This window comes from Artemia franciscana, unplaced genomic scaffold (assembly GCF_032884065.1).
Source record: "Artemia franciscana unplaced genomic scaffold, ASM3288406v1 PGA_scaffold_57, whole genome shotgun sequence".
NCBI classification, from domain to species: Eukaryota; Metazoa; Arthropoda; class Branchiopoda; order Anostraca; family Artemiidae; genus Artemia; species Artemia franciscana.
The window spans coordinates 46,153-69,511 of NW_027062697.1; the positions used below are offsets into that span (position 1 = coordinate 46,153).

The 23,359-nt window shown below is 34.9% G+C and overlaps 1 protein-coding gene across 1 annotated transcript; it reads left to right on the forward strand.

The window, feature by feature from the left end:
- The first annotated feature begins 7,814 nt into the window (after positions 1-7,814).
- On the forward strand, positions 7,815-8,126 carry LOC136042031 (histone H4-like). The gene has a single exon (XM_065726888.1). It carries the CDS (start codon positions 7,815-7,817, stop codon positions 8,124-8,126), a length of 312 nt encoding a protein of 103 aa, XP_065582960.1.
- The last annotated feature ends 15,233 nt before the right edge of the window (positions 8,127-23,359 follow it).

Here is a 23,359-nt window from a genome sequence, read left to right on the forward strand (position 1 = left end):
TTATTCAGCATAGTTGAAAAACCTTATAACTATGTCTTTCAGGACGACTTACTCCCCCAAAGTCCCCATGGGAGAAGCTGCAAGTTAAAAACTTTGACCAGTGTTTGCACATAGTAATGATTATTGGGAAGTGTACAGACGTTTTCAGTGGGATTTTTTGGTTGGAAGGAGGGGTTGAGAAGAGGAGGTTATATTGGGGAAACTTTCCATGGAGGAATTTGTCATGGGGAGGAAAATTTTCCATGAATGGGAGGGGGCAGGATTTTCTAGCATGATTTAAAAAAACAATGAAAAAATAAATATGAAAAAGTGTTCTCAACTGAAAGTAAGGACCAGCGGTAAAACTTAAAAAGAACAAAAAATATTACACATATAAGGGGTTCATTCCCTCCTAATCTCTCAGTCTTTACGCTAAAGTATTTTTTAGTAATTTCAATTATTTATTCTACGGCCTTTGTGATTCAGGGGTCATTCTTAAGGATTTAGGACAAAATTTAAGCTTTAGTGTAATGAGCGAGGTATTGACAAGTGGGCGAGCCCCCCTTATATACGTAATAGATACCTGCGAATATAGAAGTTCGTTAGGTAAGCTAATTCGTAAGTTACGTTTATTTTTACTAATGAAAACCATCGTAAAAAACTAAAAGCTCTAGTTGCCTTTTTAAGTAGCAAAAAATTGGAGAGCAGCTGGGCCTCCTTCCCCGCTCATTTTTCTCAAAATCGTTCGATCAAAATTATGAGAAAGCCGTTTAGCCAAAAAAAATAAAAATTCAAATTTCGTTTTAATTATTCATCTGCGCAGAGCCGAAATCAAAACACGGATTAACTAAAAAAAACGTTCAGAAATTAAATAAAAAACGATTTTTTTTAAATGAAAGGAAGGAGTAACACTAAAACTTAAAACGGACAGAAATTACCCAGTATATGAAAGGGGCTTTTCCCTCCTCAACGCCCCACTCTTTACGCTAAATTTTTTACTGTTTTAAAAATTAGAGTTAAGAGAAAGAGTCAAACTTTAGCGTAAAGAGTGGGGCGTTGAGGAGGAAACAGCCTCTTTCATATACGGGATAATTTCTGTTCGTTCTAAGTTTTAATGTTGCTCCTTACTTTCATTTAAAATACTTGTTTTTTTATCTAATCATTAAAAAGTACGGATAAAGGTTCTGAAAGAATGTCTGCAAAGGCTTTAAAGGATTTGAGAAATAAACTAGCTAATTTGATCCTCCTAACTCATAAAAGCATATTGGTATTTTTAATCGTACTAATAAGAACTTTGTGAATTACTCGAATAAAAATTTAAATGATAGTTGAGATGCAACTGAATTTGGGGCACGGATTTTTACTTTGAATTTGATTTTAGGGAGTCAAGTGAGACTTAATTTTTCTTGGAATTTGGTTAGTAATTTCCGTTGGAATTTGGTAAATCGACACGGGTCTGTTTAGATCCTGTCATGCCCCAAAGGATTTTGTAAAGTTTTGAAATACTTGGCTTTCCTGATCGGTAGTTCCAGGACAGTTTTTGGCTTGGTTACATACATATATAAAATTGGGTGGTTTAATCTGACAATGAAATACAACAAACTTTCGGTTAGATCGTATAATTTCCACTTCTCGCCCATTTCTAGCTATATTTTATATTTTATTTCATATTTTAATTACCCTACATCGCTCACTACTCTACATACTACCTATTCTTTTTGAAGCTATAGCACTTTCCTTTCTACCAAAACAATATAATCGCTACTTTACTATTTTACTTCCTCACAACCAATTAGCATTTTATTTATAGGTGCCAAGACATCAATTTGGTTTCAAATATGATGTTTTCTAAAGAACATAGAGCTGGATTGCACTCAAGACTCATCTTCAAATACGAATCATGTCATGAGGAAGCCACAATTCACACAGAAAAACCCCTTGCTCCTAGAAGGCTTAAAAAAAAAAGACTCAACGAAAACCGTAGTCAAAAAACGGAAAAGGACTGATTTTGATAGTGTAAATACTATCAGAAAGAAACACAAAACCGAAACAGGAACAGTAAGTGTCAACAAAGAGGTAGTGGTTGGTGCAATAAATGGTGGAATGACTCACGCCCAGGTTCAAGAACTTTTCTCTACCATTGGAATAAATACCCCGTCTCAAAAAGTCTGTACGAAATTTGAAAAAGAAATTTGCGTAGAATTGGAAAAAGTTCTCTATGACTATCTTATCGAAAATGGGAAAACCGAGTGAAGGATGGCACTGGAAGCAGGTGAGAAAATTCACCCAAATGGAGCTGTAGAGACATGTTTTATAGTTGATGGAAGCTGGTGTACACGAAGTTATGGGAATAGATATCGTGCACTCTCAGGCTGTGGAGTGGTGATAGGTTTCTATTCGAAGAAACTCTTAAATCTAGGAATTAGGAACAAATATTGCTGTACATGCGTGAAATACAGGCATCAAGTTAATAGATCTGTTCCTGAACATACATGTTTTATGAACTGGCAGGGGCCCAGTACAGGTATGGAGTCAGATATATTAGTTGACGCATTCCGAATAGCAACATCCATGCACAATCTAAGATATACTCGATTTGTTGCCGACGGCGATTCAAGTACCCATTCTGAAATCATTGCAAGGGTACCATATGGCAGAAATGTAGAAAAAATTGAGTGTGCTAATCATGCGTGCAAATGCTTGAAAAACAGACTATATAAGAAGCAGCATGAAAATGCCGAATGCAGAAGATTTCTTAGTGCCGCAATAATAAAGAAAATGTGTGATTTTGCCAGAAATGCAATTGTATGTGCCACCACAGAGAAAAAAAGCGTGAAGGATCTCATCAGTGCGCTGAAGGCAATTCCTCTACATTTTTTCCGTGGTGACCATAGATTTTGTCCTACACGCTGCTCGTTCTCCGGGAAAGTTCTACAGGTCAATCCTGAAGACATCCCTAGCAACATCTTTCTCAGCCATGTGTATTCAGCCTTTGATACGCTGACCAGAAGGGCTCGTCTACTGATAGGAAACCACACGAGCAACCTGGCAGAATATTTTATGAGCATAGTTGCAAGGCTTATAGGTGGCAAAAACATCATGGTTAGCCAAAGTGCGCGATATACCACCCGTGTTAAAGCAGCAGGAATCCGATTTACGAAAGGTCACTCTGCTCGCCTTGAAATATTTCGAAGAACTGTAGGATCTACACCAAGTAGGCAGCTGAAAAAACTTGCACAACAGCGGGCCATGACTACTGCTCGACGTAAAAAACTGTCTGCTAAAAAGTGCCTTTTCACTAATGCTTCCACAAAACTCCCTTCAAAAGAAATCAGGGAGCCAACCGGAGCAGACAAAAACTACGGCTCGAACGCAACTGCTCCGGATCTTGATTGCAGTGCGCTCGAAATTGCAAAAACAGATTTTTTGACTCGTCTCCAATGTACTGCAACAGATATCCTCAGTATCGAAAAAGCCACTAGGCTTCAGAGAAATTCTATCGATAATAGCTGGATAGAATACAGAAGAAACAGAATTACAGCTACCGTAGCTGGTGCTGTTTGTAAAAGGCGGTTGAAGACTGTGGGCTCATTAGTTCGGCAGCTGCTGTATCCCAGAAACCGCCAAACAAAGGCAATGGAGCATGGTCAGATGTATGAGCCTGTAGCTATTGCAGCTTTTGCAAAGAAAATGGGTTGCATTGTGAACTCTGCTGGGCTTTTCATTCACAAGGAATATTGGTTTCTAGGGGCCAGTCCGGACGGGATAGCAATTTTTCCTTCGGGTGAGAAGGCTCTTTTGGAGGTGAAGTGCCCTTTGACAGCAAAAGGGCTTACATTGGAAGAGTGGATAGCGCTTAAAAAATATACATGTCTAGAAAAGAAAGTTAATAGTGAAATAAAGCTGAAAAGAACACATGACTACTATTACCAAATTCAAATGCAATTGGAATGTTGTGACATTGATTTTTTATACTTTGTAATATTTTTAGGGGAAGAGGAATTATATTATGAAAAGATTGGTCGTGACCGAGAATTCTGGTCTAACAAAATGCTGCCAAATCTAAAAAAAATTTATTTTGAGGCACTGTTACCAGAAATTGTCGACGGAAGGTTGCCAAGAAGTATGGAGATACGAGAACCGTTTATATAAATCCAACTGTGCTAGGTATGGGTAGTTATCATGTGTCATTACAGTCTTATCCGAATACAAATTCAGATATACAAATACTCAAGCAACAATCGAACTTTAGAATATTTTTTAATGAACCCGTATGGATAAGCTAAATAAAAAGAACAAGTTTTTTTTTAACTGAAAGTAAGGAGCGACATTAAAACTTAAACGAACAGAAATCACTTCGTATATGAAAGGGGCTGCTCCCTCCTCAACGCCCCGCTCTTTACGCTAAAGTTTTTTACTGTTTTAAAAAGTAGAATTGAGAGAAAAAGAGTAAAACTTTAGCGTAAAGAGCGGGGCGTTGAGGAGGGAGCAGCCTTTTTCACATACGAAGTAATTTATATTCGTTTTAAGTTTTAATGTTGCTCCTTGCTTTCAGTTAAAAACATGTCTTTTTTTCATTTAATATCTGAACGTTTTTGAACTAATGCATGTTTTGATTTTGGCTCTCCACAGATGAATAATTAAAACGAAATTTCATATTTATATGGCTTTCTCATAATTTTGATAGAATCACTTTGAGAAAAAAGGAGCAGGGGAGGAGGCTTAGTTGCCCTCCAATGTTTTGGCTACTTAAAAAGGCAACTAGAACTTTTAATATTTTACGAACGTTTTTGCTAGTAAAAGATCTACGTAACTTACGAGTTAGCTTACGTAACGAACTTCTGATTTCTGTTAGTGTTAAATTTTAATGCTGCTCCTTACTTTCAGTTGAAAAAACTGTTTCATATTTATTTTTGTATTGTTCTATTTTGAAATAAGGCTAGAAAATCCTGCGCTCCCTTCATGGAAATTTTCTTCCCCCATGACAAATTCATCCATGGAAAGTTCCCCCAACATAACCCCCTGTTCTCAACCCCCCCCCCCCCCAACCAAAAATCCTCCTGAAAACGTCTGTACATTTCCCAATAACCATTACTATATAAACACTGATCAAAGTTTGTAACTTGTAGCCCCTTCCACGGGGATTCTGGTGGAATAAGTCGTCCCCAAAGACACAGTTATAAGGTTTTTCGACTATGCTGAATAAAATGGCTATCTCAGAATTTTAATCGGGTGACTGTGGGAAAATAATTAGCGTGGGAAGAGGCCTAGGTGCCCTCCAATTTTTTAGATCACTTAAAAAGGGTACTATATACTTCATTTTTTTATATATAATTCACTTGTATATAACTTCATTTCCGTTGGAATGAGCCCGCTCGCAACATTCTATGACAACTGGTTCGATATAATCACCCCTGGAAAAAAAATCCATATTTTTGCTGATAGAAGCTTAACACTTCCACGGTAGGGTTCCCTGATAGGCTGATTCGGATGGGTGTAATTTTGATTTTATTACTTTTATTGGGTGTTTCCCTCTATTTTCTAAAATAAGGCAATTTTTCTTAGACTCGTAATTTTAGATAGGTATCTCATATATTTAAAGTCAGCATTAAAATGCGATTTTGTTCATGTAGCTATTGGTATCAAAAATCCGTTTTTTAGAGTTTTGGTTACTATTGAGCCGGGTCGCTCCTTAGTACAGTTCGTTACCACGAACTTTTTGATAAAATGAAATAAATTTGTCACTTCGCTGCGAGCAATTATTTAAATTATATTTTTCTAAATAGGTCTGCATGAAGTAAAAACCCAAAAATATGTACTTTTTATTTGTAATTTCCACAATTTTATACCGCGTCTCCTGGCAAATAATGATGACCAGACCACAGGCACACACGCAGGCGAGGGATTCACCCACCTTAAATTTGTATAATGCTTAATTTTCTCAGCGAAATGTTTAATTTTCCTGTGTTTTCCTGGTATTTCTTTCGTAAGAGTTGAACCCACCTCCTCCAAAAAAAAAATCTCGAATAATAATTTCTCTAATTTTCTCCTCAAATAATAGTTCTTTTCCAAATAAATATTCCTATTTACTTGTCGAATTACGAAGAATGAATATACATTAATTATAATTTTCAGTGAGAAACCCCTTGAGTTTAATGACGGCAGTGAAATCTGATAACCTTGAGTGTTTGTGTGATATCCCGCGATTGAAAAAGAATTGAAAAGACAGTATAATTTCTGGAGGAGCGTTCGGCCTTAAGTGGACACTCAAACAGCCAATGTGTTTTTTCGGTTTTTAATAAAAAAAATACCTTCATACGTCACACTGCAAATTTTTGGTAGTAGCGGGCACGAAAGTTAAAAAGAAAAAACGAGGAGGAAAAATCAGAAAAAAAACGAGATGAAACATGGTGTCAAACAGCTTAAGAAAGTGTAGTACTCTTTTACAGTAAAACGACACAAATATAAATAGTTTCGCTTAATTTCTTTTTTTCAAATCTTGCACAAAAAAGAAAAGGTTTGATACAAAAGGCTTAGACTCTTAAAAGTGACTGTTGTTGTTGGTATTGTTTTCTTATTTAACAATACAACACAAGAATCGCAATCTTTGCAAAAACAAAAAAGAAAAACCACAGATTACCTAGAAATGACTCGCTAGGCCTCTGAGCAGAAACTGTTCGCCTAAACAGAGTGGTTCCCTGAATATACCTTAAAATATACGACACAAAAAGTTTAGACTCTAAAAATTACTGTTGTTGTTGGTATTTTTTTTCTTATTTAGCAATACAACACATGAATCGTAATCTTTCCAAAAACAAAAAACAAGAGCCACAGATTACCTAGAAATGACTCGCTAGGCCTCTGAGAAGAAATTGTTCGCCCAGGTAGAGCGGTTCCCTGAATATACGTTAGAATTTTCAATACAAAAAGATTAGACTCTAAAAATGACTGTTGTTGTTGGTATTTTTTTCTTATTTAACAATCCAACAAACGAATCGCAATCTTTGCAAAAATAATTTTTTTTTAATAATAATAATTTTTTCGCAAAAAATAAATTTTTGCAAAAAGCAGCAGAGAAAGCTGGTAAGGTGTAGAAAAATATTAGTAAAACTGATAATAAAAGGAAACGAAAGAGGAAGGAAAGCTACGCCATTTACATTTACAAAGTTCTCAAGCAAGTGAATCCCGACACTGGTGTTTCTAGAAAGACAATGAGCACCATGAATAGCTTTGTCAATGACTTCTTTGAAAGGTTTGCTGCGGCAGCCTCTCGTCTAGCTCGCTACAACAAGAGGTCCACCATCACTAACAAAAAGGTTCAAACTGCTGTGAGGCTGCTACCACCCGGTGAACTTGCTATGCACGCTGCTAGTGAAGCCACTAAAGCCTTAACAAAATGCACAAGCTCCAAATGAGGGGGTTTCCCCCGACTATTAGTGCTCAGTCAGCCAAACCCTCCCAAATAGCCCTTAAAGGGCTAACACTTTTATCAAATGCTCGGTTCACTACGACATCTAGTGACGGAATACTGGTTCTTTAAGTTCCCAGGGCCATCTTGGGATTAACAAACTGAAGGGACTTCAAAAAAGGATCACCGTGCGGGAAGCACTTGAGCGTCTGTGTCGCTGCAGTAATGTAGAAGCCTAAACATCTAAACGCTGTGTAGAAAATTTTACTTTAGTTTGGTCTTTAGTATATCTATACGGAGCGCCAGCCACGCGAAAGAGTCACATTTTGACGGGAAGAGTTTAATAATATAAATTGAGCGGGCTTTGAAGGAAATTTCTTAGTTTGACAAAAACTTTACAGCTGTTGACGACTCCACTGAATTTAATATGACAGAAAGAGGAAAAGGAGGAAAGGGGCTTGGAAAAGGAGGCGCAAAACGTCATCGCAAAATTCTTCTTGATAATATCCAGGGTATCACAAAGCCAGCTATCGGAAGACTTGCTTGCCGCGGTGGTGTAAAACGTATATCCTGCCTAATTTACGAGGAAACCAGAGGTGCTCTTAAAGTTTTTCTCGAAAATGTTATTCGTGATGCTCTCACCTACACAGAACATGCCAAGAATAAGACAGTTACTGCAATGGATGTAGTCTACGCTCTGAAGCGTCAAGGTCGTATATTGTATGGCTTTGGTGGTTAATGGTCCCCCTGAAATGTCTGCCTATCCCACGACCTTTTTAAAGGCCACCAAATCTTTTAGATACTTTTTAGCTCACGTTTTTGAGCCTTTTCTTTGTTGTGCCTTTAAAACGTCGGTAAATACTTTTCTTTTTTCGTCTCAGGTATAATATCCGATTAGAAATATTCAATAAAATTCTCCATTGCTATTTTACTGTATTTAGCTTTTTCTTGCATATTTTTGAATAAAGTTGCGTATTCACACCATGGAAATATTCAAAGAAATAATTGTTGCTATTTAACTGCACAAGCCCATTCTTTCTAGTTTAAATGAAGATAGTAGGAACGGGGGAAAATGGGTTCCTTCTCTTTGCTAGATTGCTGCTAGACCTTACAATGTGGATAAAAGTATTGCATTAGTTATTTGCAGTTAATAAACAAGTATGAAAAGCTGGGAAAATTTTAGCTACCAAATGAATTTCCTTGTAAACTGACTCTGAGAATGAAGCCCGAAATCATGAGTTTCAAACTACAACAAAAGGCATCTAACTGTCTTTACTTTAGAGGTCGGGAAATAACAGCAAATCGACTTTTATCTGGTATTCTTTTCAATACTTTTCTTTTGTGCTTTTCAATGCTAAACATTGAGAATATTAGTTTGTTACAACGCTGCTTTTGGTCTTTTAAAATACAAGACGCCTTAAACCTATAAAATTAAGCTATATATTAAGCTATATATATATATATATATATTAAGCTATATATAGTAACAATTTGTTGCCGTTTTTTTTAAATTTATTTATTTATGATTTGTAATGTTTTTTTAAGCAAAACTTGAAAATATACTGTAGAAAGGGACATTTTTCCCGTTTAACACAATTCCTTTATCAGTGGAATGGATATTAAAACTTTCAGATAGCCTTAGATCGAAATAAATAAAAGTGGGTTTATTTGTGATTATATAGCAACAATTCGTTATGCGCTTGTAACTTTGGTAAAAAAAATTGTTGGCATTTGTGTTTTAACCTTTTTTTTTTATTTTATTTATGATTTCTAATGTTTGTTTTTAAGCGAAACTCGAAAATATACTGTAGAAAGGAACACTTTTCTAGTTAAAACAATTCCTTTTTTGTTGATCGAAACAAATCTGGGATCGAACACTTTTTTTTCTGGGAACGAAACAAATAAAATGCAGTTTGCTTCAACTTTACGTACAACCCCCCCCCCCCCCCCATTCCCACCTTCATCTCAAAAATATTATAACACCATTTTTATCTTTTCACAATATAATACTAAAATAAAGTAAAATTTATTTTTATTAGAATGCAAATTTAACATACAAGCCTCAAATTTTCGATATTTTTGGCCCTTTGAAATACAAGACTATAAGTAATAAAAGCCTTTGTAGTGAAAAAAAATGCATCCGAGTTTTTTTACTCATCTTTGGTTGAAAACTGTCGTGCTAAAGGGATTCTGATAAAAAAGGGAAAAAAAGAAAAGAAATTCAGAGATGCTTGTTTTTAAAAGCCTCCTTATCCTCCTCAAATCCTCCGTGTACTACCACTTATAGACTTCAATACCTAAATCTAAAAGGTAAACATTCCTTACTTACTTATTCATATAAATATAATGATTGTAAATGTGTCAAATACTTTTTTTACGATTAGGCTAATTTGTGATTTTTATTGTTTGATATTAAACAAACTCAAAAATATACTCCAGCAAGGGACACTCCTCAGGTTACAAACAGTTTAGTTTTAAGTGATATGTATATTGAACTTCTATATAGGCTGTGATTAAAACAAATAAAAACAATTCAATTCCACTCCCCCCCCCCCCCCTCCCTCGGCATCTCGAAGCCTTACAACGTAATTCTTGTCTTTTTAAATATAATACTAGAATAAAATGAAATTCATTTTCATTAGAATACGAGCCTGACACTTTCAGCCTCAAATTTAAGTGTCGTTTCTTATTGCTTTATCTTCTGTGTTTTTTGTTGAAGTCTCGGAATTAATTTCCGTAAGATTTTGCAAACACACATGCATGTATGTTACATTGTCTGAAAGCACTTGTACTGGATTTCACTAATGAAAAATAAAAAGTGTGAATCAGGGATCTAAATTCCTAGCAAAAAGGTGTTTATTGACATTGAACACAGGTTTTGATGGAATTTCCACTATTCTCTGCCCCTTTGCTGGCAAATTACCATGGATGAAGCTTTGAAAAAATGTCTAACTATATAAAAATGACCTGTCTATCCTTAAGTTAAGGTATCGTTCCTCAAAAGCTTACCTCCTAATCAAAAATTCGAATAAAGTATTTTCAAACAAACACAATCACGGCCGAAATTCCTTCGCTAGCGCTAACAGAAAAATGTTAACCCGGGTACGGCGGTTTCCAACTTTGAATGTATTCAGTATTTAGTCGCACTACTGACAGAGAAAAGTAGAGAAGAGTTGAACATGTCTCAAATTGAAGCTGAAGTGGCACCAGTATCTTTAGAATCTCAGAGCATGGTTTCACCAGCAAAGAAGGAAAAGAAAGCAAAGGCTTCAAAACCAGTTAAGGCTTCAAAACCTAAAGGGGATAAAAAAAAGTCAAGGCACTTGGAAACCAACCAAAATACACGGAAATTATCACCAAATCCGTTGCTGACCTGAAAGAACGTGGGGGACCTAGTCGTCAGGTCATTCCAAAACACATAATGGGCAATTTTCAGGTTGGCAATCATACCAAAGTTGTGAATATGCATCTTAAGCAAGCTTTGAAGCGTTGCCTTGCAAATAGAATTGTTATAAATCCCAAAGGTACTGGCGTAACTGGTTCTTTTAAACTTAAAAAGCCTGTTAAGGCCAAAAATTCCAAGGCTGTAAAGCCTGCCAAACCCACAGCTAAGAAAACCTTAGTCAAGAAAACATTACCAGCAACAACTGTCATTTTTAGAGTCTAAACTTTTTGTATCGTATATTCTAACGTATATTCAGGTAACCGCTCTACCTGGGTGAACAATTTCTGCTCAGAGGCCTAGCGAGTCATTTCTAGGTAATCTTGGTTCTTCTTTTTGTTTTTTCAAAGATTGCGATTCATGTGTTGTATTATTAAATAAGAAAACAATACCAACAACAACAGGCATTTTTAGAGTCTAAAGTTTTTTTTATCGTATATTCTAACGTATATTCACGGAACCGCTCTACCTGGGCGACCGATTTCTGCTCAGAGGCCTAGCGAGTCATTTCAGGGTAATCTGTGGTTCTTCTTTTTTGTATTTTCAAAGATTGCGATTCATGTGTTGTATTGTTAAATAAGAAACAAAAACAACAACAACAGTCATTTTTAGAGTCTAAACTTTTTATATCGTATATTCTAACGTATATTCAGAGAACCGCTCTACCTGGGCGAACAATTTTTGCTCATCTAGGGGGCTAAAGGGAGAGAAAAATTAGAAAAAATTAGGTATTCATAACTTTAGCTCTTATTTTAAATCCTGACCGGCATTAAGCATCTAATTTTCCTTTTTAAATCAATCTATTGATTCATATAATTTTGTTAGAGCTCATACCATATGATCTCTTGGCTTTTAGCTCTTCTCACCTCATCACAATTGCCATATGAGCTCTTAGCTCTTGTTATAAAATCACTTCAATTTTCTTTGAAAATCGTTCTGTTTTGTTTTTTTTTGTAAATCATGTTTAAAAGCAAAAAGAGCCGAAAAAAACTAAAATTTCAAGTTTATTTTAAGACGCGTGTTTTCCTTTTCTTTCTCTCATTTGTATCCTCTTTTTTGTATACAAATCGAATTAGGCTTACATTTTCTTTATTTTGATTTTTATCCATTTATGAAAATTTATAGCAGCTATAATTTTTTTTAACGAATGCTCTCTGGGCAGTGGCATGGCTCAGAAGTTTTTCAGTTTCGTGTTAGTTTTTGTATTCTCTCTGAAGTTATCAAAGTGCCCTCTCTAAATGCCCTAAGTCACTCTATGTGCCCTCAGGTTGCAGTTGTCTCAGATTTTGTGTATATCACCTCTGTTACTCTTCTAATAAAATATGGGGCTAATACATGTTCTTCTATGAAATTATTTTGTCTTCTCTTATTTTTTTTTTATTTTTATCCATTTATGAAAATTTATAGCAGCTATCATTTTTTTTAACGAATTCTCTCTGGGCAGTGGCATTGCTCAGAAATGTTTCAGTTTCGTGTCAGCTTTTGTATTCTCTCTGAAGTTAAGTTGAGGTATGTTTTCAATGAAATATGTTTGAAGCCTGTTTAGGAGTAATTATAGTCCAATCTTTTCCCTAAACATCTATCTGCATTTTTTTAGGGGAATAATAAGTTTGATTGAGCCTGAGAAGAGTTTTGAAGCCTGTTTAGGAGTAATTATGGTTCAATCTTTTCCCTAAGCATATCTACCTGTATATTTTTAGGGAATCGATGATGAGAATTGATGGATAGGGAATGATGAGAATTGAAACTTTATCTTCATTTGTTTTAAGTTTATCTTTATTTAATCGCAAACTTGTTTTTTGGCTAAAAATAATCAAATCAACTTAATGATGCTTAACAAGTGCCCTCAAATTGCAGTTGTCTCAGATTTTGTGTAAATCACCTCTGGTACTCTTCCAATAAAATATGGGACTAATACATGTGCTTCTATGAAATTATTTTGCCTTCTATGTCAAATACTCATAAAATAATCTTATAAACTTACGTAGAACTTTCACTTCAAGTCGCAGCTTTAGTGGCTTCCTTTTTTAAGGGAATTCTATAGCATTTTAGGTGACGGACCTTTAAATATGAGATTTGAAATAGTGAAGTACAGCTTTCTTGAAGAAGCCCCTTTCAGATATAATCAATATATAACAGCCTGGTTAATTAATTAATTATCGGATTGTTAATTAATTAGGCAATTGAACATTAAATGGATTAAACAATGGTTGATTTATGAACTGCACTATTTAAGTGTACTGGACATCTGTATATGCCTGTATGTACTCTTCAGCATGGCTTATATGTTTCAATGATTTATTTAACAAATCTTTTTTATGTTTTGTTTTCAGTTTAGCCGTTGAACCCTTATATCTTCAACTATGCCAAGCCAGTCCTTCTTTCGAAACACCCCATCTACAAAATGGTCCAACTCCAGTTGAAGTCAGTAGACGACTCAACTCACTACCCTGTTCTCTTAGCTTCCCTAGAAACGAGCTGTCCTCACTGCTACAACTAATCCTTTAGGTAAAACCTATATTCTTGCTAATCAGGATAATTAAATGTCTTAGTTAACTTTCAGATGTTTTATGATAAAATTTGCTGCACCGTCCGCTGCTTAAGGGTATGGTACTACTATTGGGAAATATATAGTTAATAGCTGTATGGAAGGTTAATTTATTTTATAGACAAAATATCTTTCATGTGATACAATAAAGAACAGTCTAGATCCTTATAGTTAATCTCAGCTAAGGTAGTGCTGACTTAAAAGGAAATCTAGTTGTAGGCTACCTACCACGCTCCAGTTTTGCTGCCAGGTCATCAATCGCTGTTGAACCTTGACTTTGCTATCAATGTTCCCTTACTCATGAGTGACTTTAAAAAGAAAGTTCTGTACCAGCTCCCTGTTTTGCTCCATGATCAATAGTATCATGATCGCAAAGACGAATCTAACAAATTTCGGAAGCTTGAAGATTATCTATGATGGAAGTCAAATCAAACTTTGGTTTTGTCCTAGTGAGATAGTTTATTCTTAGTTTATAATGATTTTCTTAATTTTAATATTTAAGTATTAATACTACTTCTGATTCAAGATGGGTGGATTTATCGTAAAACTCCAGCTATTTATTCACATACTTAATATACTTTTGACCGGTCTTGATGTTTTCCTTCCTCCAGTCCAGGCATCTTATATCCTGTTTTTAAAACGTAATGCAGTTTTGGACTTGTTGCTGTTGTTCAATTAGGTTCATGCACATAATCTCTGCTCTTGTTATGTTTTCTCCAATTTTGAGCTCAGGTAAGTTTGACTCTTTCCCTCAACTTTACTTTTTAAAACAGTAAAAATCTTTAGCGTAATGAGCGTTGCGTCGAGGAGGAAACAGCTCCTTTTATATATGGAGTAATTTCTGTTCATTTTAAGTTTTAATGTTGCTCATTACTTTAAATTTAAAAACACTTGTTTTTATTTAATTTCTAAACGTTTTTGAATTAATGCATGTTTTGATTTTGGCTCTCCGTACATCAGTAAGTAAGACGACATTTGTATATTAATTTGTTTTTTTTTGGCTAAATGACTTTCTCATTATTTTGATCGGATGATTTTGAGAGAAAAAGAGCGGGGGAATAGGCCGAGTTACCTTCCAATTTTTTTGTTACTTAAAAAGGCAACTAGAACTTTTAATTTTACGAACAATTTTATTAGTAAATATATACATAATTTACGAATTAACTTACGAAACGAACTTCTAAATTCGTATGTTTTCATTACGTATATAAGGGGGTTCGCCCCCTCGTCAATACCTCGCTCTTCACACTAAAGCTTAAAATTTGTCCCAATTCCTTAAGAATGACCCCTGAATCACAAAGGCCGTAGAATAAATAGTTGAAACTAATAAAATTACTTTAGCTTAAAGAGCGAGGTATTAGGAGAAGGTGAACCCCCCTCACATGCGTAATAATTTCTGTTCGTTTTAAGTTTTAATGCTGCTTCTTACTCTCAGTTCAAGAAACTTTTTCATATTTATTTTTTCATTGCTCTTTAAAAAAATGCTAAGAAATCCTGCAACCCCTTCCTGAAAATTCTCTTCCTCCATGATAAATTCCTCCATGGACAGTTCCTCCGCATAACCCCCTTCCCTCAACCCGCCTCCCCAATTAAAAAAGTCCTCTTGAATGTGTCTGTACACTTCCCAATAACCATTACTATGTGTTAACACTGGTCAAAGTTTGTAACTTGCAGCCCTTTGCACGGAGACTCTGGGGAATAAGTCGTCCCCAAACACATAGTTTTTCGGTTTTTTGACTATGATGAATAAAATGGCTGTCTCAGAATTTTGATCTGGTGACTTTAGGAAAAAACTGAGCGTGGGAGGGGGCCGAGGCGCCCTCCAATTTTTTGGTCACTTAAAAAGGGGACTAGAACTTTTAATTTCCGTTGGAATGAGCCCTCTGGTAGCATTCTAGGACCACTGGGTCGATATGATCAACCCTGAAAAAAAACTAAAATTAAAAAAAAATAAAAATAAACACGCATCTGTGATCTGTCTTGTGGCAAAAAATACAAATTGAAACTTCTACCGTAGGGTTTTCTGATACGCTGAATCTGATGGTGTAATTCTCGTTAAGATTATATGACTTTTAAGGGGTGTTTCCCCCTATTTTCTAAAATAAGGCAAATTTTCTCAGGCTCGGTACTTTTGATGGGTAAGACTAAACTTGATGAAACTTGTATATTTAGAAATCAGCATTAAAATACGATTCTTTCGATGTAACTATTGACATCAAAATTCCATTTTTTAGAGTTTCGTTTACTATTGAGCCGGGTCGCTCCTTACTACAGTTTGTTACCACGAACTGTTTGAAAGGCTATAAACTAACCCTTGTAATAAGCTGTTAATCTGATAATCTGAAGGGAAATAAGCAATTGAAACTAAAAACAAAATCATTTTTATTTTTAAGCTGGCCATGAACAAGGTTTAACAAATGGGCAGGCAAAGAAGTCTTCAGTTAGCTTTGACTTAGTAAAGAGCGGTATGTCTCCCGTTTATTTTTTCTGTGGTCAAACAGTGCGTGGTATCGAACAATAAGTAAGGAGCGACGTGGCTCAATATTAAGCGAGACTGTAAAATACAAACTTTGCAATCAATAGGCACATCAAAATATTTGGCTTACTATGCTGATTCTAAATTTATAAGATTCGTTAAGTTTAGTGTTACTCACCAAAGGATAAAAACCTGAGAAAATTTGCCTGACTCTTGAAAAAGGGGGAGAACACCCCTTAAAGGTCACGGAATGATATTGGAAATCACACAATCAGATTCAGCATATCAGAGAATCCAACTGTGGAGGTTTTGAGCTTCTTGAGCTGTGGAGGTTTCTTAGAATTCTTAGAATGGGATTTTGTAAGTAAGGGAATTTTCTACGGGAAGAGTTTTCCATGGGAAGGAAGTTTGTGGGGGAACTTCCTAGGGGAAATTTAAACCAAAGGGTGGGGATTTCCTGGCATTATTTGAAAAATAGTGATAAATTAAATTTTAAAAAATTAATAGGAAGTAGAGAGTAAGATTAAAACTTAAAATGAAATAACTTATTCCATATATGAGGGTTGCCGCTCCCTCCAAAAAATAGTTAAATAAAATCATCACAAATACAGTTAAAATACAGTATCACAAAAATAGTTAAATGAAATTATGACAAAGAGTGAGATTTAAGCATCAAGAGAAGGTATCAAGGAGGGGGCAGCCCCTTTCATATATGGAATAATTTCTGTTCGTTAAAGTTTTAATGTCGCTTCTTATTTTCAGTAGGAAAAACTAGTTTAAAATAAATTTAGTTTCTAATGAAAAATCCATGATACATTACACAGTAGAAATTATCACGGTACCTGTGGTGCTCTGATATTAGAGTGTTTTGTTTTCTATAATTAGAGGTGGTTCTATGGAGTCTTAGCCCCCTCCCATCCTCTCATTTATTGATGGATTGTATACTTTTTTTTAAATCTTGATCATTCTGGAATTATTTTTAAAGTAGTCCTAAATGACTAAATATCTACTATTAAAATTAATTTCAGTAATTAACTTCAGAAGATAAGTTAGTTTATCACATAACCAAACACGATGCTCCTTCACTCATTTGATCGGTGATAACAGTAAACAAGAAGTGCCACAAAAGAAATACCAAAGTTTTCTTTCCTCTCCCCCCTCTTCCGTTCCAGAAAGTAGATGTAGGCCTTTTGACTGTTGGAAAATTAGATAGTTTCTTATTCTATACAGCGTCAAAACGTCGTGATCAAAGGATCAAATGAAGTTGAAACCTCATGGGAAGGAGTAAAAAGTGAAGCTCTGAACAGGTTTGGGTGGGAGAATGGCCTCTATAGCTCCATTGGCCTGATGGCGATACTTTCAGACAGTTCGTGGTAACGAAGTGTAGTAAGGAGCGACCCGGCTCAATAGTAACGAAACTCAAAAAAACAGAATATTGATGCTAAAAGATACATCAAAAGAATCTAATTTTTATGCTGATTCTAAATATATAAGTTTCATCAAATTTAATCTTAGTCACCAGAAGTTACGAGCCTGAGAAAATTTGCCTTATTTTGGAAAATAGGGGTAAACACCCCCTAAAATTCAAAGAATCTTAACGAAAATCACACCATTGCATTCAGTGTATCAGAAAATCCTGCTGCAAAAATTTTAAGCTCCTATCTACAAAAATGTGGAATTTCATATTTTTTGCCAGAAGACAGATCACGGGTGCGTTTTTACTTGTTTGTTTGTTGTTTTTTTCCCCAGGGGTCATCGTATTGATCAAGTGGTCCTAGAATCTCGCCAGAGGGCTCATTCTAACGGAAATTAAAAGTTCTAGTGCCCTTTTTAAGCGACCATAAAATTGGAGGGCACCTAGGCGCCCTCCCACGCTCACTTTTTTCCCAAAGTCAACGGGTCAAAATTTTGAGATAGCCATTTTGTTGCGTATAGTCGAAAAACAAAATAACTGTGTCTTTGGAATGACTCACCTCCCCAAACTCCCTGGGGGAGGGGCTGCACGTTACAAACTTTGTCCAGTGTTTCAAACAGTTCGTGGTAACGAACTGTAGTAAGGAGCGACCCGGCTCAATAGTAACCAAAATAGTAACCAATACCAGTACCTACATCAAAATAATTGCATTTTAATGCTGATTTTAAAAATATAAGTTTCATCAAGTTTAGTCTTACTGATCAAAAGTTACGAGCCTGAGAAAATTTGCGTTATCTTAGAAAATAGGGAGAAACGCCCCCTAGAAGTCATAGAATCTTAACGAAAATCACACCATCAGATTCAGCGTATCAGAGAACCTTACTGTAGAAGTTTCAAGCTCCTATCTACAAAAATGTGGAATTTTGTATTTTTTGCCAGAAGGCAGATCACGGATGCGTGTTTATTTGTTTTTTTGTTTGTTTTTTTTCCCAGGGGTGATCGTATCGACACAGTTGTCCTAGAATGTTGCAAGAGGACTCATTCTAACGGAAATAAAAAGCTCTAGTGCCCTTTTTCAGTGACCAAAAAAATTGGAGGGCACCTGGGCCCCCTTCCACGCTAATTATTTTACCAAAGTCAATGGATAAAAATTCTGAGATAGCAACTTTATTCAGCGTAGTCGAAAAACCTTATAACTATGTCTTTGGTGACGACTTACTCCCCCACAGTCCCCAGGGGAGGGGCAACAAGTTACAAACTTTGACCAATGCTTGCATATAGTAATGGTTATTGGGAAGTATACAGTCGTTTTCAGGAGGATTTTTTTGGTTGGGAGGGGGGTTGAGAAGAGGGGGATATGCTGGGGGAACTTTCCATCGATAATTTGTCATGGGGGAAGAAGATCTCCATGAAGGGAGCGCAGGATTTACTAGCATTATTTAAAAAAAAAAAATGAAAAAATAAATATGAAAAAGTTCTATCAGCTGGAAGTAAGGAACAGCACTAAAACTTAAAACAAACAGAAATTATTACCCATTTGAGGGGCTCACCTCCTCCTAATACCTCGCTCTTTACGCTAAAGTAATTTTAGTAATTTCAACTATTTATTCTACGGCTTTTGTGATTCTGGGGTCATTCTTAATGAATTGGGACAAAATTTCAGCTTTAGTGTAAAGAGCGAGGATCTGACAAGGGGGCGAACCCCCTCATATATGTAATAAAAATATGAGAATATAAAAGTTCTTTACGTAAGCTAATTTATAAATTACGTAAATCTTTTACTAATAAAAATATTCGTAAAAAATTAAAAGTTCTAGTTGCCTTTTTAATTTATCAAAAACTTGGAAGACAACTAGTCTTCCTCCCCGCTCTTTTTTTCTCAGAATCATTCGATAAAAATTATGAGAAAGCGATTTAGCAAAAAAAAAAAAAATGCAAATTTCGTTTTAATTATTCCTCTGCGGAGAGCCAAAATCAAAACATGCATTGATTCAAAAACGTTCAGAAATTAAATAAAAAAACAAGTTTTTTAACTGAAAGTAAGGAGCGACATTAAAACTTAAAACGAACAGAAATTACTTCGTATATGAAATAGGCTGCTTCCTCATCAACACCCCGCTCTTTACGCTAAAGTTTTTTACTGTATTAAAAAGAAGAATTGAGAGACAGAGTCAAACTTTAGCGTAAAGAGCGGGGCGTTGATGAGGAAGCAGCCTCTTTCATATACGAAGTGATTTCTGTTCGTTTTAAGTTTTAATGTCGCTCCTTACTTTCAGTTAAAAAAACTTGTTTTTTTTATTTAATACATACAGTAATGGTTATTGGGAAGTGTACAGACGTTTTCAGGGGGATTTTTTTGGTTTGGGGGTAGGGTTGAGGAGAGGGGGCTATGTGGTAGGATATTACTTTGGAGGAATAAGTCATGGGGGAAGAAAAATTCAATGAAAAGGGCGCGGGATTTTCTAGCATTAATAAGAAAAAAACAATGAAAAAATAAACATGAAAAAGTTTTTTCAACTGAAAGTAAGGAGCAGCATTAAAACTTAAGACGAACAGACATTATTACGCATATGAGGGGTTCAAAAAATACTTTAGCATAAAGAGCGAGGTATTTAGGAGGAGATAAATACCTTGCTCTTTATGCTAAAGTATTTTTAGTAATTTCAAATATTTATTCTACGGCCGTTCTTATTCAGGGGTCATTCTTAAAGAATTGGGACAAAACTTAAGATTTGGTGTAAATATCGAAGTTTTAACGAGGGGACAAACCCCCTCATATACATAATAAAAATATAAGAATATAAAAGTTTGTTACGTAAGTTAATTCCTAAGTTACGTATATTTTTTACTAATAAAAACGTTCGTTAAAAATTAAAAGTTCTAGTTGCCTTTTTAAGTAACCGAAAAATTGGAGGGCAACTAGGCCTTCTTCCCCATCCCTTATTTCTCAAAATCGTCTGATCAAAACTTAAAGAAAGCCATTTAGCCAAAAAAGAATTAATATAAAAATTTCATTTTAATAATTTATGTGCGGAGAGCCAAAATCAAAAATGCATTAATTAAAAACGTTCAGAAATTAAATAAAAAAAAAAATAGTTTTTTAAACTGGAAGTAAGGAGCGACATTAAAACTTAAAACAAACAGAAAATACTCCGTATATGAAATGGGTTGTCCCCTCCGCAATCCCTCGCTCTTTACACTAAAGCTTTTAGTTGTTTTAAAAAGTAGAATAGGGGTAAAGAATCAAACTTTAGCGTAAAGAGCAAGGGATTGCGGAGGGGTCAACCCATTTCATATACGGAGTAATTTCTGTTTGTTTTAAGTTTTAATGCCGCTCCTTACTTTCAGTTTAAAAAACTAGTTTTTTTTATTTATCGCTAGAAAAAACTGTGTTGTAGTTTGTTTAAATATTAATAGTTGTAGTTAAAATGAATTATATCCTTTTACAAAATTGTGCATTTAATCGAAATTTGTGTTCAGTCCAATTTACTCTTGTGAATCTAGTTAATAATTTCAACGGTAGAATAATTTTAGTGATAAACTAAATTATAATTATTTGCTTAGTTATAGTTCCACAATCATTTTTAGTTATTTTACGATTAGTATATACAGTAATTGAATGATAATTAATTTAACACATTTCATAATGATTGAACAAATAAATAATTAATAGTCAATAATTAAAGTCAGTGCTGATGACAAAGAGACGATGACAATAGAGAGAGGGAGAGTCTGCTTGTTTAAACTTAGAAAATTATTTTTCACATTTCAAACTAATGAATTGCTTATAATCCTTGAGATCCTTTTGTGTCTGTTAGTGCTAAAAATTATTTTGCAAATCCAAAATTTCAAAATCACAAGAAAGCAAAATTTCATATATTCCAGCCCAGAACGGAGTTTAATTGCGCTCTTCATTTTCATTTAAAAACACTTTTTGTAGTTTTTTTTTTACATATTTAATCAAAAATAGATTAATTTTCGAAACCAAGGAATCTTTGCTATCCAAATATTGAAAAAGGATTATGTAACCCTTTAAAGATAATCATTTAGGCCGTTTTAATAACATAAGTGTTGAATACTCAATAGTCCTTATTTCTTTGTAGGTGTAGAGCCATTTACCTTGTACCTTTATATTACCTTTATTATTACCTTTGTAGAGCCATTTACCTTGTACCTTTACATTGCCTTTATTATTACCTTTGTCGGGCCATTAACCTTGGCTTGAATTAAATGTCAAATTTTTCCCGTCAAGAACTTTGGCTGTGTTTTGTTGTTGATCCGTTACTTTCCGTCTCTTTGATGAGTTTACCAACAGATCCAGATATTTTGATAGTTCCTACTGAAAAGGTGCCAAAAAACTTGTCCAAAGAGGTAATTTCTATCAAAATTCTCATTTATGGGATAAAAGACTGAGCACCACTATACGGCAAACATGTAGAAACATGGTATGATCGGACTACTCGTATGAGGAGACACTCCACAAGTCCTTGAAGCATAAATTTGTATGCATATATTTGTGCTAGGTGAAAAGAAGGGTTGTTGGGGTAAGTCTTGTCGATATCCATCAGTTTTGAGTCTTAAAAATAAACTAAAGCTTCCAATCTTAACCTAATGAGCCACCTCTAAGGTTTATATAACCACCCTTTCCATTTGAACCCTAGATGCCCCAGGGACATAGCATGTTTTGTTACATCATTTTAACAAAAATTCGGCATTAATATTTTTTACCTCCTTTTGCTATTTTTTTTCGATTAGGACTCCATCATTTTCTATATTTCTATTTACTCCGCGGAAGCGGGGCATTTTCCGTGTGGGCTATTTTCTGGGGGTAGGTGGAATAACTACAACATACTTTCTATGACTGCAAATTCAGCTTGGTGTTACCCTTAACACAAGTTTTCAACGCAAAGCTTAAAACATGATTTCGTTAAAATAGAAAACGCTGCTGATATTTGAAACTAGTTGTCACTCCTACCATAGGTTCCACAAATAAAATGTTTAACTAACACATATGAATTACAAAAGCTGAACAAGCGGAAATTACTCACACTTGTTGTTTAAATACGGGAAAGAGATTTGTCTGTTGCTTTCTCCTTTCGCCTTATTCTGTCTTCTTTTATTCATATCTATTACACTTATTTTTTATTTTTGATTTTATTCGTGCAGCTATCTATGTAAATTGATATTCTTCGAGAAAGTGGAGTTGGGTAGACATCGCCATGATCATTTCCATTAGACTGTTTTACTAAGACATTTTTTGCCAATAGCTCTGAAGTTCCAAAGGGAAAAAAGAGCTTATGGAGCTTATAAAGAGAGCTACGGTTAATTAATTAGGCTAATTTTATGATGCATTTTTGCAAAGCAATTCTACAAAAATTTTGAATTTTGCATTTTCTGCCGGAAGAAAGATCACGGATGCGTGTTAATTTGTTTTTCCACATGTGATCAAATCGAACCAGGTATCTTAAAATATCGAGAAAGGACTCCTTTGATCGCAAGTCAAAAGTTCTAGTTCCCTTTTAAATGATTAAGAATATTGAAGGGCAGCTAGCCCCCCTCCCATGCCAATTTTTCCCAAAAGTCGTCCGATCAAAATTTTGAGACGGTTATTTTTTCAGCATATTTCCAAAATATAGCAACTATGTCTTTGTGGATGACTTGACAACTTAAATCTGATGAGTATGACGCCTGAATCTGATATTTTTATCTTTGACTTTAAGATATTTCATGGAAGCGACTCTAAATTTAAACTCATGATAAATTAGATGATATTTAAATGTGTACGCCGACATTTTCCATAGCAACACCTGATATTAATCCAAATTGGGAGACAGACAAGATTGGGGAAAATTTTGACATAACGACACGAGCCAAAAAAAGCAGATTTTTAGAAAAAAACAGTAATTTTTTTCTTTTACGAGAATGAACGACTCTATTATAAACTTGTGGATAGTATTTTAAATAAACTATTGATTTTCCATTGGCTACGGGTATGAGATATAGTGTTTTGAAACACCCTAAATTTGTCTCTGACTTTTAAACTTAAAAAAAAAATCTAATATTCTTAGTCCAGTTCTTTGAGAAATTTCACT